The sequence below is a fragment of the Rhinoderma darwinii genome, chromosome 7 (genome assembly GCF_050947455.1).
Source record: "Rhinoderma darwinii isolate aRhiDar2 chromosome 7, aRhiDar2.hap1, whole genome shotgun sequence".
NCBI classification, from domain to species: Eukaryota; Metazoa; Chordata; class Amphibia; order Anura; family Rhinodermatidae; genus Rhinoderma; species Rhinoderma darwinii.
In genome coordinates this window covers 69795236-69814436 of record NC_134693.1, presented here as the reverse complement: position 1 = coordinate 69814436, position 19201 = coordinate 69795236, and the positions used below count along the sequence as shown (strand labels likewise).

The 19201-nt window shown below is 41.7% G+C and overlaps 1 protein-coding gene across 1 annotated transcript in view; it reads right to left on the bottom strand.

Moving 5' to 3' along the window:
* Positions 1–19201, bottom strand: part of SHISA8 (shisa family member 8) — a 361466-nt gene that overhangs the window by 60881 nt on the left and 281384 nt on the right. Inside the window, exon 3 of the mRNA XM_075832273.1 lies at positions 12536–12685. Coding sequence (XP_075688388.1) covers positions 12536–12685 — 150 coding nt within the window. The remainder of the gene's footprint in view (positions 1–12535; positions 12686–19201) is intronic.

The following is a 19201-nucleotide window of genomic DNA, read 5'->3' as shown; positions in this document are numbered from 1 at the left end:
GGGTGGGGGCGGCTGGTTTCAGTGGCGCCGCCGCCGCCGCCCCCTCAGAGAGGCAGCAGGCGACCGCCTGAAGCGAGATGCTCATCTCGCCTCATAGACGGTGTGGCCCTGTTGACATAGAGAGGAAGTGGGCAGAGATCCTTAAAAAGTCCAGGGTGTCATTGCACCGCCTGCATCAGACCAGGCCAGCATTGATGGATAACAATGTGGAAATGAGGACAGGAGAGTACATAACATTTATTTATTTAGTGGGCACTTTGAGTGGCTCTAGCTAATGGGGGCACTGCAACTGATATTTTATACAGAGGGCACTGTGTGTGGCACTATCCACAAATGGCACTGATAGGGCACTATCTACAGATGCCACTGTATGGGGCACTACCTAAAGGGGGTCACTGTATGGGGCACCATCTACAGATAGCACTGTATGGGTACTATCTAGAGGAGACACTATCCACAGGGAGCACTGTGTGGAGCACAATTTACAGATGGCACTGTGTGTGGGGCACTAGCTACAGATGGCAATTTGTGGGGCACTATCCACAGATGGGACTTTGTGGGGCACTATCTACAGTTGGCACTAGTTTTGCTAGTGTTTGCTACATGACATTAGAGCAGTGCAGAATTTTATCTCTCCTTCTGTGACTATTGGAAAAGGTGGCTATTGACTTTCACAGGCACCGAGGGAAAAGAAAAGAGGCTAGAAATCCAGCTGAAAATTCTGTGACCTAAACCGATGTGAGAGAGCATCTTTTTAAGGAATATCTAGAGTACATGCTTTCTCTGCATCCATGGAGTACAAAAAGACTTGGGGTTGAAGGGCGGGTAATATGTTCTATTAGATTGATAGCTTGCATGGTATTATCCCTCTTAGAGGTAGGACTGTATTGATACAGTTCTGGGGGGTGTAGTAAGATCCTTAGAATGTGCATGAAGGTTATAATGTTCATTATAATAGGAACAAAAAAACCTCTTCTATTCGGTCGAAGAGTTTTATGCAGGGACCTCTCAAGGTGGTAATGTGGCGAACAAAGATCTGTGATCTTTTTAAGTGAAGGGCCCAGGAAAGGGTACGGACGTTTTTATTGCAAGAGAATCCTCATGTTATGTTGTTTTTTTTTAAAAAGGTCTCTAATGAGCTTGTCTACTACCTGTGGGTCTTGTAATAATGTCTCATTTGAGCACCCTTGCCAGACTCTAGGGTGTAGAGATGGAAGGGTCATGGAGAGTAGGATCATTGCGTGATTTAAAGGGAATGTGTTGCTAGCAAAAAATTTTTTTTTTTTTTTAGTTAAACAGTTAGTGCATAGGTGATTAAACATTGTTCTAATTTTTTTTATTTTTTTCACAAGTCAGGAAATATTATAAATTAGATTCTAATTTATAATATTTCCCAGTGCTGGTCACTAGATGGAGCAATTCCCAAAATTGCAGCATTGCATGTGGTAAAGCAACCACATTGCTTTATGCTGCAAAATTTGGGAAAACTCACTCGCTCTAGTGAGCTCTCAGAATCCCTCCCTCCTTTATCCTGGCTAGTGCCGGGAGAAACAAGGGGATTGAACGGTCAAACCTCCTACACTGTGTGTCGCCATTTTTTGAGCTAACACAGTGTAGTAGGTTTACATACACTAGTAAACACACAGTAAAACACTTACATACACAGAAATCACTTACCTGCTCCAGTCGCCGCCGCTCCCTCCAGTCCGTCCGCTCCGTCTGCTACCGCAGCTCCAAGTGCACAAGTCCGGAAGCCGCGACCGGAAGTAGTAATCTTACTGTCCGGCCGCGACTTACGGTCTACAGGAAAATGGCGCCGGACAGCACCCATTTCTACTTGGACTGTGTGGGAGCGGCGCATGCGCCGTTCCCACACGGCGGTGTACACCATAGTGGATGGAACGGGCCCCGTTCGCATTCACTATGGGACTGTAGCTGCCGTATTCCATGTCTATATGTGTCGTTAATCGACACATACAAAAATGGAAAAAAAATGGCAGCCCCCATAGGGAAGAAAAAGTTAAAAAATAAAAAAAAGTAAAACACAAACACACAAATAAATATAAAAGTTTTTAATAAAGCACTAAAATCAAACTGATGTAGAAATTTTTATTTTCGTGACACTGTTCCTTAGTTGCATATGCGTATGTCAGATTCGACACAGGTGAACTATAAGTTGGTGTGTATGTCAGATTCGACACAGGTGATGGGTAGTAGTCATGGGAGAACTTGACTGTGTCCTAGTGGTAATATCTAAGGCAATAGGAGTTGACCAGTGTTGGGGAGATATAAGGTAAGGTTTTATAGGTAAGCAGAGTGTCTGCAGTCTTACCTTTCTACGATGATGTACCGGGCTGCTCGATCTGTGCAAATCGCCAGAGACTCCCAGGATATTGAACGGGATATAAGGATGGAGACACCTTTGGTTTAGACCTTGTTTGTTTTTTTTTAAAGGGGGTTTGCATTTATATACTTAAAAAATGATGGGGATTTGCTTTCTTTGGCTACCTGCCTTTTATATTGTATTTGCATCACATTTTTACAGATTTTATTATGCCCTTTGTAATCTTCCAAGGCTAAAGCTAATTTGTATTTTTTAAATGCCCTCTTTTTTTGTCACCTATTGCCTTTTGAATATTATTTCAAAGCCATGTAGATTTAAATTGTAATAATTTATTGATATTACCTAAAGCGGGGTGGAGAACGTACGGCCCGCGGGATGATTTGGTCTGGTCCGACCTCACTCGGGAGCAGGAGAAGGGCAGACGGATCCAAGTACGGCGGCGGCAGCGGCGGTTTGAGTGGGATTGGTGCGTGCCGGCCCAAGAGTGGATCAGTCCGGTCATGTGACCTGAGTCAGTGACGTGAGGTCAGGTGACTGGATTCAGCTGGGTTAAATGCTTGAAACTTGCTCCAGCTTCCACTGTGCAGTGAGCGGCTCAGCGCAGGCAGGCGCGATGTAGTGATGTCATCGCGCCTGTCTGCGCTGAGTTACTCAGAGCACAGCACAGAGGAGGAGAAGGATCTCCTCCAACCGTCGTGGGAACGGGGATAGGTAAGTAATTATGTTATTATTTTTCTATTAGGTACATACATATGGGGGCATTATAGTGGGTATGGGAGGGGGCATTATACTGGGTATGGGAGGGGGGCTCATTTGGTAGCTGCTGAGAAGGCATTATACTGTATGGGGCATTAAACTGGGTATGGGATAGCTAAGGGGGCATTATACTGTATGGGGGCATTGTACTGTATGGGGGGCATTATACTGTATGGGGCAGCTATGGTGGCATTATAATGTTTTGGGCAGCTATGGGGTCATTATACTGCCTGGGGTATTATACTGAATGTGGCAGCTATGAAGGGCATTATACTGTATGGGGGGCATTATACTGTATGGGGGCATTATACTGTATGGTGGGCATAATACTGTATGGGGCAGCTATGGGGGGCATTATACTGTATGGGGCAGCTATGGGGGCATTATACTGTGTGGGGGGCAGAATACTGTATGGGGCATTATAGTGTATGGGGCAGCCATGGGGCGCATCTATGTGGGCCATTATACTGTATGGAGGGCATTATACTGTATGGGGCAGATATGGGGCATTATAGTGTATGTGGCAGCTATGGGTGGCAATATACTGTGGGGGAATCTATAGGGACATTATGCTGTATGTGGCAGCTATGGGTGGCAATATACTGTGGGGCAGCTATAGGGGCATTATACTGTGGGGAAGCTATGGGGGGCATTAGACTGTGGGGGGCAGCTATGGGGGCATTATACTGTGGTGGTCAGCTATGGGGAGCATTATACTGTGCAGGGGGCAGCTATGGGGGTATTATACTGTGGGGGGCAGCTATGTGGGGCATTATACTGTGGTGGCATTATACTGTGGGGGCAGCTATGAGGGGCATTATACTGTGGGAGAATTCATGGGGTCTGTGGGGCAAGGCAGCTGGACATAGGCGTTCCCAGGGGTCTGGTGGTGTTGTGGAAGGATAGGGGGGCCCAAGCTGAATTCTTGCAACAGAAACATGAGCCTTTAGATACGCCCCTGCGGGCCGGCACAGTCCAATCACCTGACCTCACATCAGTGACGTGAGGTCAGGTGACTGGACTGGTCCACTCCTGTCACAGCACGCCCGACCTCACTCTGAGCGCAGCTGCCGCCGTGTAATTCCCTTCTTGTCACTGTCCGCCCTACTCACTCACATTTAGAAGCAGAAGAGCGGACGGAGCCAAGTATGGCGGCGGCTGTCTGAGTGTGGTCGGTGCGTGCCGGCCCAAGAGTGGACCAGTCCGATCACCAGACCTGAGTCAGTGATGTGACATGAGGTCAGGTGACCAGACTGGTCCACTCCCGGACTAGCACAGTCCAGTCACCTTACCTCAAGTCAGTGACTGGACTGATCCACTCCTGTCTCAGCACTCCCCGACCTCATTCTGAGACCGTAGCTGCAGTCGTGTCATTCCCTCCTTGGCTCCGTCCACGCTCCCTACTTACTCGAAGTGAGGTCAGGTGACTTAAAGGGGCTTTTTTCATCAAGGACATTTATGATATATCCACAGAATATGTCATAAATGTCCGATAGATGCGGGTCCCAGATCTCAAGAACAGGGCCCCTAAACATCGATCTACCTCTTTGTATTGTGGCTGAAGCTTGGGATTTCAGACCATGAAGAAGAAAGCAGCGTTACTTGCTGAGCTACTCTGTTTCCGTAAGTCCCATAGAACTGAATAGTAGTTACAGAAACAGTGTAACTCGCATGCTACGCTGCTTCCATAACTGCCATTCATTACTATGGCAGTTACGGAAACAGCGTAGCTCAGAGAGCTACGCTGTTTTCTTCTTCATGGTTGGAAATCAGCCGGAACACAGAGAGGTAGAACTGGGTTTAGGGGGCCCGTTTTAGAGATAGGTGTGGGTCCCAGAAGTGGGACCTGCATCTATCTAAAATGTATGACTTATCCTGTGGATAGGTCATAAAAGTCGCTGGTAGGAAAACCCTTTAAGTAAGTAAATCGGAACAACTTACTGCTGCGAGTTCTTTTCAAAACTTACCATTGTGAAGAGTCGACTGCACTCCAGACTGACCGATCAATACCGGCTAGCATCACACGCCTCATCAAAGAAAAGCAGTTCCAGCCATCACGTTAAGGGTGAGTTAATTAAATCTTTGACCGAATATAGCAGGCTAATTTTTACGTTGATAATTTTGTATGGCCCGCAAATGATGTTATAAATATCCAAATGGCCCTTGCCAGAAAAAAAGTTCCCCACCCCTGAACTAAAGGGATAAATATAGCAGTATAATTACCCAGAGTAGATTTAAAGGGAATGTGTCGCGAATTAAAACTTTTTTTTTTATAGTAAGTTACTTATTTCTGTTATATTTTTTACGTTTTTTTGCTGTATTTTTTCTTCTTCCACATGGTGGAAAGTATTAAAAATGAAATAATAATTTGCCATGTTTTCCTATGTTGGCCACCAGAGGGAGCACTTCCCAGAATTACAGCAAGGTGAATAAGGCAAAGCAACCTGACTCACAGCTTCCGCAAATGTGGGAGGGAATCTCACCCCCCCCCCCCCCCCCCCCGCCCCTCCTACAAGCCAGGAAAAGGTGTCTTCAAATTGCTAAGTAGTGTCCGGCTGCAATTTTGGGTGTGATTGTACAAATGCAGCTGGCAGAAGCTATAGGACACACCAAAAGGCTAAGGGTATGTTCACACGCTTACTAAACAAAGGGAAAACAGCTCCTGATTTTCAGCCATTTTTTAATCAAACTCGCGTTTTTGACTGCGTTTTTTACGGCCGTTTTTGGAGCTGTTTTTCTATAGATTCAATGAAAAACGGCTCCAAAAAGTCCCAAGAAGTGATATACACTTCTTTTTGGCGGGCGTCTTTTTACGTGCCGTATTTGGAAAATGGCCGCGTAAAAAAACGCCCCGTCGGAACAGAACACCGTATTTCCCATTGAAACCAATAAGCAGGTGTTTGGAGGCGTTCTGCTTCCGATTTTTCAGCCGTTTTTCGGACGTGTACGGCCCGAAAAACGGCTGAAAACACTGCGTGTGAACATACCCTTAGAATGATGAAAGCGAAGTGAATGACTTTTCAGTTGACAGGTTCACATGGAGTGTATTTGACACGTTTTTTTTGCGCATCTAAATGCCTTTATCCCTCCATCCTGCTGACAGTCTCCTCCAGGATCACCACCCAATACTGCTGACAGTCTCCTCCAGCGTCCCCACCAAATCTTGCTGACAATCTCCTCCAGTGTCACCATACCGTCTTGCTGACTGTCTCCTCCATCATCACCACCCAATCTTGCTGACAGTCTCCTCCAGCATCACCATACAATCCTGCTGACAGTCGCCTCCAGCGTCCCTATACAATCCTGCTGACAGTCTCCTCCAGCATCACCATACAATCCTGCTGACAGTCTCCTCCAGCATGACCACCCAATACTGCTGACAGTCTTCTCCAGCATCACTATACAATCTTGCTGACAGTCTCCTCCAGCATCACCACCCAATACTGCTGACAGTCTCCTCCAGCGTCCCCATACAATCCTGCTGACAGTCTCCTCCAGCATCACCATACAATCCTGCTGACAGTCTCCTCCATCGTCCCCATACAATCTTGCTGACAGTCTCCTCCGCAGTAGAGGAGACTGTCACACCACTCTGTGATAGGAATAACCATCTGCTGCTGACAGTCTCCTCCCCGACCTCCTGCTGACGGATACCTCACCTCCTCACCCGATCACAGTCCGCACACCGTCCACACTGACAATCTAGCGACAGGGGGGCCGTGGGAGGGGCGTTAGGGGGGGCCCGCCGGGGGTCACGAGAGCGGTCTGTGAGAGAGAGAGAGGGTCAGACAGAGACACACACAACTTACCTGCAGTGCAGCCGGTCTTCATAATGGCGCCTGCTATCTCCCTACAAACCAGCTTTTCTGCTGTGTGACTCTGAACTACATCTGTGCAGTACAGAGCCAGATAGCAGATGCAATGAACGGCTCCAGTTTATTGTGTCCTATGCACTGTGCTGCCGTATTCCATCTGTGTATGTGTCGTTAAGAGACACATACAAAGATTAAATAAAACATGGCAGCCCCCAGTACAGTAAGAAAGTGTCAATAAAAAAAAACTTTGTGTGTGAAAAATTAAATAAAGTCAATATAATATTTTATTAAATAACACATAAATTAATAAAAAATAAAAAAAATCATGACACTGTCCCTTTAACCCCTTCACGACCACCCCACGTAGATTAACGGGTTGCAAAGCTGGTCGTTGTGCCTGCAGCCCGTTAATCCACGTGTGCTCCTAACAGAGCACACAGACGCTCCCCGCAGCCCGGCATCTCCCAGTACAGGCTGCTACTAGCAGCCTTAGTACTGGGGGAAAACATCGGGTCGGATCACAGCGGTGATCCGAACCGATTAACCCCTTAATTGCGGCAGTCAATAGTGACCGCCGCATTTAAGTTCTTATAGCAACATCGGCACCCCGCTACGCGATTGCGGGGGCCGATTGTTGCGGGGGGGCGATTGCTATGGCAAATGGAAGCCTAACAAAGGCTTCCTATCTGCCAATACGTTAGCCGATTAGGCCCCGCCCGGAGGCGGAGCCTGATTGGCTTGCTGTCAGTGAACAACTGACAGTTCTAATACATTGCACTACATGGGTAGTGCAATGTATTAGAACATCAAACAAACAGTTGGACCTTCAAGTCCCCTAGTGGGACTAAAGAAAAGTGTAAAAAAAAAGTAAAAATAAAAGTTGTAAAAATACAATAAAAGTTTCAAATAATAACACAAAACACAATCGCCCTTTTTCCTTTATCAAGTCATTTATTATTGAAAAAAATAATAAAGCCATACATATTTGGTATCGCTGCGACCGTAACTATAAAAATATTATGTTATTTATTCCGCACAGTGAACGCCGTAAAAAAAAAAAATAAAAAAAATACTGACATAATTGCTATTTTTTGGTCACTTTGTCTTCCAAAAATTGAAATAAAAAGTGATCAAAAAGTCGCATGTACCCAAAAATGGTACCTATAAAAACTATAACTCGTCTCGCTAAAAACAAGCCCTCATACAGCTCCGTCAATGAAAAAATTAAAACCGTTATGGCTCTCACAACATGGCGACAGAAAAAATCCATTCTCTTTACAAAGGTTATTTTATTGTGCAAAAAGTTGTAAAACATAAAAAAGTTCTATAAATTAGGTATCACCGGAATCGGACTGACCTGCAGAATAAAGGTAACGTGTAATTTATAACGCGTGGTGAATGCTGTATAAAAAGAATTAAAAAAATAATGTCAGAATTGCTGTTTTTTGGTCACCTTGCCTCCCAAAAAAAAAAGGATAACATGTGATCAAAAAGTTGCATGTACCCCAAAATGGTACCAATAAAAGTTACAGCTCGTCCCGCAAAAAAAAAACCAGCCCTCATACCACTACGTCTATGAAAAAATAAAATTAGTTTATATGCAGTTGTGCAGGCCCGAGGGGAAAATTTCTTCTGTTTCAAGAGGCAAATTATCAAGGCCCTAAAAGAAGGGAACCAGGAAGGGTAGGGCCCAAACATATCTGCTGGAAGAGAGTATGCCCATATTATACCTGGACAACACTTCCCAGCAAAATTCCCTAAACTGCAAAGGTGCGGAGTGTGGACCAAAAGGGGGATAAGGAAGGACATTTATCAGTGCGACACTGGCCTGTGCAGAAAGGATTGTGTCACAGCATAACACACATCTATGAATTATTTTACTGTTTTTTAATAACCCAATTATTTTACCACCTGTGACCTGACTATGCCCCTGATGTAAAAAAAACAGCCCTCATACCACTACGTCTATGAAAAAATAAAATTAGTTTAGGCTCCAATAAGCCAGGAAATAAAAATATGAAGTTGTGCCGGCCCGAGGGAAACATTTCTTCTGTTTCAAGTGGCGAATTATCAAGGCCCCTAAAATTAGGGAACCAGGAAGGGGAGGGCCCAAACATATCTGCTGAAAGCGAGGGTGCCCGTATTATACCAGGACAACACTTCTCAGCAAAATTCCTCAAACTGCAAAGGTGCGGAGTGTGGACCAAAAGGGGGATAAGAAAGGACATTTATCAGTGCGACACCGGCCTGTGCAGAAAGTATTGCTTCACAGCGTAACACACATCTATGGATTATTTTATTGTTTTTGTTTACCCCATTATTATACCACCTGACTATGCCCCTTATATACTCCGCCCGGCTTACATGTACCCCCACATTATAAACGGAAACACCAGTAAGACTCAATACAAGACTACTACAAGCAAAATCCACACTCCAAAAGCAAAATGGCGCTACCTCCCTTCTGAACCCTACAGTGTGCCCAAACAGCAGTTTACTTCCACATGTATGGCATCGCCATACCCAGGAGAACCCTTTTAACAATTTTTGGGGTGTGTGTCTCCAGTGGCACAAGCTGGGCGCCACATATTGGCATATCTATAGAGAAAAATCCCATTTTCACTCTGCAACATCGAGTGCACACCAATTTCTGCCAATCACCTGTGGTGTTAATATGCTCACTACACCCCTAAGTGAATACCTTGAGGGGTGTAGTTTCCAAAATGGGGTCACTTCTGGGGGGGATCCACTGTTTTGGTCCCACAGGGACTTTGCAAATGCGACATAGCGCCCAGAAACCAATCCAGCAAAATCTGTACTCCAAAAGCCAAATGGCGCTCCTTCCCTTCTGAGCCCTACTGTGTGCCCAAACAGCAGTTTATGACCACATATGTGGTATTGCCGTACACAGGAGAAGTTGCTTTACAAGTGTTGTGGTGCTTTTTTTTCATTTATTTGTTGAGAAAATGAAACATTTTCAGCTAAAACTACGTCTTATTGAAGAAAAAGGATTTTTTTAAATTTTCACTGCCCAATTCTATTAAAATCTATGAAACACCTGTGGGGTCAAAATGCTCACTACACCCCTAGATGAATTCCTCAAGGGGTGTAGTTTTGTGAATGGAATCACTTTTGGGGAGTTTCCACTGTACTGACACCTTAGGAGCTTTGCAATAGTGACATGGTGTCAAGAAACCAATCCAGCAAAATCTGTGCTCCAAAAGCCAAATGGCTCTCCTTCTCTTCAGATCCTTGCCGTGTGCCCAAACAGCAGTTTATGACCACAAATGGGGTATTGCCGTACTCCAGAGAAGTTGCTTTACAAATCTTTTTTTTTTTTTATTCCTTTATTTGTTGAGAAAATGAAAAATTTTGAGCTAAAGCTACGTCTTATTGGAAAAAAAGTATTTTTTTTATCTTCACTGCCCAATTCTAATAAAATCTATGAAACCCCTGTGGGTTCAAAATGCTCACTACACCCCTAGATGGATTCTTCAAGGGGTGTAGTTTTCTCAATGGAGTAAATTTTTTGGTGTTTTCACTGTTTTGGTCCCTTAGGGGCTTTGCAAATGCGACGTGGTCTCCGCAAACCATTCCTGCTAAATTTGAGCTGCAAAAACCAAATGTCGCTCTTTCCCTTCTAAGCCCTGCCGTGTGTCCAAACAACCGTTTATTACCACATGTGGGGTACTGTTTTACTCGGGAGAAATTGCTTTACAAATGTAGTGGTGCATTTTCTCCTTTTAGCCCTTGTGGAAATTAGAAAAACTTAGCTAAACCTACATTTTCTTTGAAAGAATGTAGATTTTCATTTTCACGGCCTACTTCCAATAATTTCTCCAAAAAACCTGCGGAGTCAAAATGCTCACTATACCCCTAGATAATTTCCTCAAGGGGTATACTTTCCGAAATGGGGTCACTTTTGGGGGATTTCCACTGTTTTGGCGCCGCAAGAGCCTTTCAGACCCGACATGGTGCCTAAAATATTTTCTAATAAAAAAGGAGGCCCCAAAATCCTCTAGGTGCTCCTTTGCTTCTGAGGCTGGTGCTGCAGTCAATAAGTGCACTAGGGCCACATGTGGGGTATTTCTAAAAACTGCAGAATCTGGGCAATAGATATTGAGTTGCGTTTCTCTGGTAAAACTTTCTGTGTTACAAAAAAAATAGATGAAAAATTTATTTCTACAAAAAAAAAAGGAAATGTTAACATTTCACATCTACTTTGCCTTAATTCCTGTGAAACATCTAAAGGGTTAAGAAACTTTCTAAATGCTGGTTTGAATACTTTGAGGGGTGACGTTTTTAAAATGGGGTGACTTATCGAGGGTTTCTAATATATAAGGCCCTAAAATCCACTTCACAACTGAACTGGCCCCTGTAAAAATAGCCTTTTGAAATTTTCTTGAAAATGTGAGAAATTGCTGCTAAAGTTCTATGCCTTGTGATGTCATAGAAAAATAAAAGGATGTTCAAAAAACAATGCCAATCTAAAGTAGACATATGGGTGATGTTAATTAGAAACAATTTTGTGTGGTATTACCATCTGTCTTACAAGCAGATACATATAAATTTAGAAAAATGCAAATTTTTTCAATTTTTCGCTAAATTTTGGTGTTTTTCACAATTAAATACTTAATGTATCGAGCAAATTTTGCCAGTAACATAAAGTCCAATGTGTCACGAGAAAACAATCTCAGAATCGCTTGGATAGGTAAAAGCATTCCGAAGTTATTACTACATAAAGTGAAACATGTCAGATTTGAAAAAATTGGCTGCGTCCTGAAGGCCAAAACAGGCTGTGTCCTGAAGGGGTTAAAGCACTCCCATTTAGAGTCTGTTTCTTTATTTTTGACAATAGTTGCTCCTAGTCTATGTCCTGAAGTGCAGCCCTCAACCAGGGAAATTAGTAATTTTTGGACAGAGACGTCACAGGCTCCCTCTAGAGGACCCCTGACATCACTGTCTATATATGGATAGTAACGTCAGTGGATACTCCAGGAGCAGAATCCCGGCCAGAGCGTCGGCATTCTCTGGCCTGGGGGTTCCGGTCAAGGAGGACCCTTGATGTCACTGTCAATATATGGACAGGCATGTCAGTGGCTCCATCTAGTAGTGGAATCCCTGGCCAGAGGGTTGTCCGTTGCAGTGAGGTGTTAGCTGTAACATATATGTATGTAACATGTTGTCTAGGGGTTCAATTTCCTATTATCACTATAGTACCAGCCAATGCAGCCCGCTACATTTGTTTGTACAGCTGACCTTCCCCCCAGACTCCCACAAGATGCCACCTGAGGTAAGATTCTCAACTGGGTGCACAGCGTACTACAGTTACAGTACAGAACTAAAACTTTCAGAGCTAAGTCTTATCTGTCTTGAAATAAGTCGTGTACATCTTCACATAACCAGAACAGATTTTTATCTTCTAGAAGTAAACAATAACACTTTTCATTAAATGACAGCAAGTAGAGATCTTAAAACCATGAGGAATTGAGACAGACAGTATATTAAAATTAAATATTGCTTGTCATTATAAAATTAACAAGCCTTATTTAATGAAATCATAATACCCTTTAAGCTATAATTTATGATACAAACACTTTTATTTCTGTAAAAGACTTACCAGACATTTTTATTGAGGCATATTTAGAGAGATCCTGATCTTGCAAAGAGATCCCTGGGACCAACTGTACTCGGTTGTTATGAGGTTGTGACTTACCGATCTGGGAAACCAATGGGGATGTCAAGCCCATGTTGTTGAAATTGGAGTGATCTAATGAAATGAGACATTTCTTAAAATTTAACATAATATAATATGCAAGTTTTTTTTCTTAATACAGCATAATTTATTTTTCTTTTATAGATTTTTTCAATGCATTAACTAATAACCCATTTTATGTTTCCAATACCATTTTTTTTATTAAAGAAAAACATTTTAACTATTTTGCACTTTATAGAAATGTTAATAACAATATTGGCTTAAAGTTGGATTGATTGGATTTAAATTATGACCTTGAAGAATTATTAAATAATCTTTTAGTATAGGAAGATCTTTAGGCCAATGCAAAGCTAGTACAATGCACATCCGATGTCATCTAGTTAGGGTTTTATGCAAAAGTTTAGGTCATGCTTTGGTGTGAAGCACACACAATGTCTGCAGGGAACAAGCTATAATACAACATATTTCTAAAAATATTAATGCATCATTTATTTGTTGATTTTATCATTATGGAAATAAATATAACATACAATTTGCATGTGAAACCGTTTTTGAACCTTTTTAATGGATCTAATAGTGTGATTTTTTTTTAGGAGTTTATCCAAGTCAGGTGTAAACAATCTCAGAACGTAATACATTTTGTGACAATGTGACCATGAGCTCCTCTAAGTAACTGACAAAGGATCTGAAAATAAAGATTATTTATTCTAACAAATTAGAAGGCGGCTGTAAAAAATCTGTCTAAATTCTTCCTTCTTTCAATTTCCACTGATCAAAATGTTATCAGGAAATCTAAGTCTGTGACCTGTTTGTTTCCCCTCTTAGGATACTGGTGCAAATAAGCAAAAAGGAGAAAAGGAGCTGGTGTTGTACTTTGGTGATAAGGAAATACAGGGCACAGTATGCTGTACCAGAATCAATTATTTCAGTTTTTGGAATATGTAATAATTAAAAAAAAGAAATAAAGAAATGAAGTATATCAAAGCACAGAAAGAAGAGAGCTTATAGCCAGGAATATATATTAAATGTACAAATTTTATTAACATATACAGACAGATAGTCATATAAAAATATATGTATATAATACAATATAATATAAGGACAAGACTCTAGTAAAAGGGTTCAAAGAGAAGATACCGTCATTATTGGTGTACAAGCTGGGTTGGCTATATTGTCACAAAAACAAATCCTCTCAGGTATACTAAGAAAATCCCTCATATTGAAAGTAGCAGAGTTATATAAACTCAATGAGAAGTAACAGAGTTATATAAACTCCATTATATAAACTCCAAGGGGATTCCAGTTATCTTAATCAAATATTAGTGAGAGGATACGTGGACAAAGGCTTACCCATAGTTTGTTAGAATTGCAGCCCGATAGGTGCTCCAGCACAAAAGCCCCAACGCGCGTTTCGCTATTAGATTGCTTCCTCATTATGTACAATATAGGCTACTTATAATGTGGTGACAGAGCCTCTTTAAGGTAAGCACAGAAATTAATGCTAGCTCCATCTATAAGCAGCTTTTATACATATATTATCTCACATGGAAGATGTTGGGACACAGGCGGGTTGGTTAGAATAGCTGTTTTTATCCAGAAGAAGCACCAAACCTGGCCATGGGTTGTTTCTGGTATTGCAGCCTCACTCCATTGAAGAGAATGGGGCTCAGCTGCAATACCATGCTCAAGCCATGGACAGGTGTTGCGCTGTTTCTGGAAGAAAGCAGCCATGTTTTTTCAATCCTGGACAACCCCTTTAATGTTACATAGTATGGTTGAAAGAAGACATATGTCCATATGTATATTAAAGGGGTCTTCTACCTTCTGACACTTGATGACCATCAGTACGTGATCTGTGGGGGTCCGACACCCGGGCCCCGCATAGATCAGCTGATCCAGTGCCTCCGTGCACCAGATGTACATACCGGAAGCAGTTAACTCCGGCCACGGAATAGCGGCCGAGCTGCAACTTTGCTCCTATTCAAGTGAATAGGAGCGGACCTGCAGTTCAGCAGCATTGCCGCTATGCTGTGTACGGAGCCAACTGCTTTCGGCTTTGTACATAGTATTATGTGCCATAACATCTGGTGCACACAGGCCACAGGAGCGGCTTATCGGTACGGGGTCCGAGTGTCAGACCCGCACCGATGATATACTGATGACCTATCCGGTGGATAGGTCGTCAGTTGTCAGAAGGTGGACAACCCCTTTAAGTTCAACCAAGGGATGGGAGAAAGGGATGGGAGAAATTATAGAACTTCATTTTTCCCCTATTGATCCAGAGTAAAGTTTAAAAAAATAAAACTAATTAAGTAGATAAATATGAAAATTACCCATAAGGCATTAACCAATCTTCCCTAAAAAGAAAAAAAATTCCCTCTTGATCCCAAGTGACAATCCATCTGTATCAACAATCAAACAAGAAATGTATACATTATACATCATATTTGTGCATGGCCATTTTAAGGTGCCCATAGACATTAGATGAAAAGTTAAAAGTCTAATGTGTTTAGGTGTTTCCTGGGGGTATTGAGGAACATGTTTTGGCCATATTGCACTTTATAAGCCAATTATATTATTTTTCTCTTGAAAAAGGAATGTCAAAGGTGTCCGAAGTCTTTCCCGTTCTTCCTCTACAAGAATTAACATACATGTTCAGCCAAGCCATTTTTATAGGGTGATAGCTGTCACTCTTTGTGGGCAGCCATCTTTAGTCAGCTGCAAGTCTATGTCATCTAAGCTGACAAATTTGAAAGTGTTCAAGAGATCACGTTACCTGACTTGGCAGGTTGAGTCCAATAAGATATAATTCTTTATTTGAGATTATTGACCAAAGCATTAGGACATTGGGACAACATCTGCAATGTTTACCCCATAGAAAGTAATGATACTGTAATTGGTTTGCTCTAAGTACCCTCCTCTCAAATATATTCAGTGGGCTATACAAGAACCTCAGATGTGTGATGAAGCTAGTTATACGAATTGCTGAGGGCAACACTAATATGATATAGTGACCGAGACAATCCAAATCATGTGGCAGGGTCAACAGAATTCCTGTCATCTGTGTGACAAATATTTGCAAGCTACTAAAGTTAGCCCCACATTGGTCTATTGTTCTGTAGATCCTGTCTACTAATACAAAAAAGGCCATTCCAGGAGGATGAACTGAATAGAACACTAGTGTGGAGCATGTACTCTCTTGACCCGTCCTGCGCTGCTAACTAAAGACCTGTCTCTAATCTTCCCTTGATCTCTAAACTTCTGGAACAATTGGTCTACTCTCGCCTAATCTGCTATCATTCTGCTAACTCTCTTGACCCCTTACAATCTGGTTCCCGAACTTTACACACTACAGAAACAGAAAAGTCTCAAAGATCTACTGACGGCTAAATCGAACGGAAACTACACTCTATTGATTCTTCTGGTTTTCTCTGCAGTCTTTGACACTGCAGACCACCAACTCCTACACAAAATTCTTAACTCTATTGGCCTTAATGCCTTAAAGGGAATGTGTCGCTAGAAATTATTATTTTATTTTTTTTTTAGTTAAACAGTTAGTATATAAATGATTACACATTGTTTTAATTATTTTAATTTTTTCACAAGTCAGGAAATATTATAAATTAGATTCTAATTTATAACATTTCCATGTGCTGGTCACTAGAGGGAGCAATTCCCAAAATTGCAGCATTGGCATGTGGTAAAGCAACCTAATTGCTTTATGCTGCAAAATTGGAGAAGACACACTCGCTCTAGTGTCCTCACACAATCCCCCCTCCTTTATCCTGGCTAATGCCAGGAGAAAGGAGGGGGTTGAATGTTCAAACCTCCTACACTGTGTGCCACCATTTTTTGAGTGAATGCACAGTGTAGGAGGATTTGATACTGTGGAAATCATACAGTATAACACGAACATACACACACATCACATGCACAAACATAACTTACCTGCTACTGCCGCCGCCGCTCCTAGTCCTTGCGTCTGACCATATGGCCGGAAGCCACGACCAGAAGTCGTCATCTTACTGTCCGGCTGTGGCTTCCGGTACACATGAAAATGGCGCCGGATGTCGCTCTGCCGAAGACCTTCCTTTTTATCTGTGTGAGAGCAGCGCATGCGCCGTTCCCACACAGACGGCGTACGCTATAGTGAATGGAACGGCTCCCGTTCCCATTCTCTATGGGGATGTATGTGCCGTATTGCATCTCTGTATGTGTCGTTAATCGACACATACAGAGATGAAAAAAAATGGCAGCCGCCATAGAGAAGTAAAAGAAAGAAAAAAGTACAACACAAAAACACAAATAAATAAAATTTATTTTAATGACATACTAAAAGTCATAATATATAAAAAAAAAAAAAATTTGTGACACCTTCCCTTTAAGGACGCAGCTTAGTTTTGGCCTTAAAGCTCAGAGCCCATTTTTAAAATAGGACATATTTCACTTTATGTGGTAATAACTTCGGAATGCTTAAACTTATCCAAGCGATTCTTGTTTTCTCGTGAGACATTGGGCTTTATGTTAGTGAAATTTGGTCAATATATTCAGTGTTTATTTGTGAAACAGCAAAATTTAGAGAAAGTTTTGAAACAATAGCATTTTTATGAATTTAAATGTATCTGCTTATAAGACAGATGGTTATACCACCCAAAATAGTTACTAGTTCACATTTCCAATATGTCTACTATATGTTGGCATCATTTTTTGAACATTCTTTTATTTTTCTAGATGTTACAAGGCTTAAAACATAAGCAGCAATGTCTCATATTTTTAATAACATTTTCAAAGCCTTTGTTTTTAGGTACTAGTTCAGTTCTGAAGGTGCTTTGAGGGGCCCTCTATATTAGAAACCCCCATAAAACACCCCATTTTAGAAACTAGACCCCTCAAAGTATTCAAAACAGCATTTAGAAAGTTTATTAACCCTTTAGGTGTTTCACAAGAATTTAAAGCAAAGTATAGGTGAAATTTACAAATTTATTTTTTGTCAGAAAATCCTTTTTATTTTATTTTTTTCTGTAAAACAGAAGGTTTTACCAGTGAAACGCCACACAATACTTATTGCTCAGATTCTGGGGTTTATAGAAATATCCCACATGTGGCCCTAGTGTGGTAATGGACTGAAGCACCGGCCTCCGAAGTAAAGGAGCACCTAGTGGATTTTGAGGCCTCCTTTTTATTAGGAACAATGTCTGGTTTGAAGAGATCTTGTGGTGCCAAAACTGTGGAAACCCCCAAAAAGTAACCCTATTTGGCAAACTACACCCTTCAAGAAACTTATCAAGGAGTATAGTGGGCATTTAGACCCCACAGGTTTTTTGCTGCATTTTGTGGAATATGGCTGTGCAATTAAAAATCTAATTTTTATGATAAAAGGTACAAATTTTTAATTTTGACAAGGAATAAAGGAGAACAATTTCTACCAGTACAGGGGAAACCCCTTAAAAGTGACCCTATTTTGGAAACTAGGTGAATTCATTGTAGTTTTCATGGGGTGCATGCGACTTTTTGATCAGTTTTTATTCTATTTTTTAAGAGTCGTGGTGACTAAAAAACAGCAATTCTCTATTGTTTTTTATTCAATTTTTTTTACAGCGTTCACCGTGCGCTATAAATGACATTCACTTCATTCTGCGGGGCTATACGATTACAGTGATACTATATGTTTACCGTTTTTGTTATGTCTTATGGCATTTGCACAATAAAATCTTTTTATAAAAAATCATTTACTTTTTGTGTTGCCATATTCTAAAAGCCATAACTTTTTTCTTTTTCCATCAAGAAAGCCGTGTGAGGGCTTGTTTTTTGCGTAACGAACTGTAGTTTCGATCAATACAATTTTTAGGTACATTCGACTTTTTGATCTTTTTATTCCATTTTTTGGGAGATGAAGTGACTAAAAAATTGTGATTCTAGTATGGTTTATTATTTTCTTTTATGGTGTTCACCACGCGGGATAAATAACGAAATACTTTTGTCGTTCAGGCCGTTACGGACGCGGTGATACCAATTATGTATAGTTTATTTGTTTATTATTATTTTTTTTTTTTAATAATAAAGGACTGATAAGGGAAAAAGGGGGATTTTTTACGTTTAATTTTTTATTTTTACACAACTTTTTATTAACGTTTTTATTTTGTTCCACTAGGGGACTTGAGGGCAGGGGGCCCTAATCGCAATTCGAATTCACTGTACTACATGCCTAGTGTAGTGTATTGGAGCTGTCAGCTACTCGCTGACAGCAAGCATAGTGGGTCCTGACTTTCTCAGGACCCACTAGGCTTTCGTAAATGGCATAGCCGGAGGCCATTATTAGGCCTCCGGTTGCCATAGCAACCATCGCCACCCGCTATCATGTAGCGGGCCAACGATGGTGGTTTAACCGCTAAGAAGCTGCGATCGCTTTTGAACGTGGCTTCTAAGGGGTTAATCAGCGGGGACACCGCGATCGGTCCCCGCTAAAGGAGCTGCGGCAACTGCTGTACGAGACAGTAGTTGTCACAGATCCTGTAAGTGCCGGGAGGACAGACGAAATGGCCGACCCACCTGTTATGTACTATTAGGTCA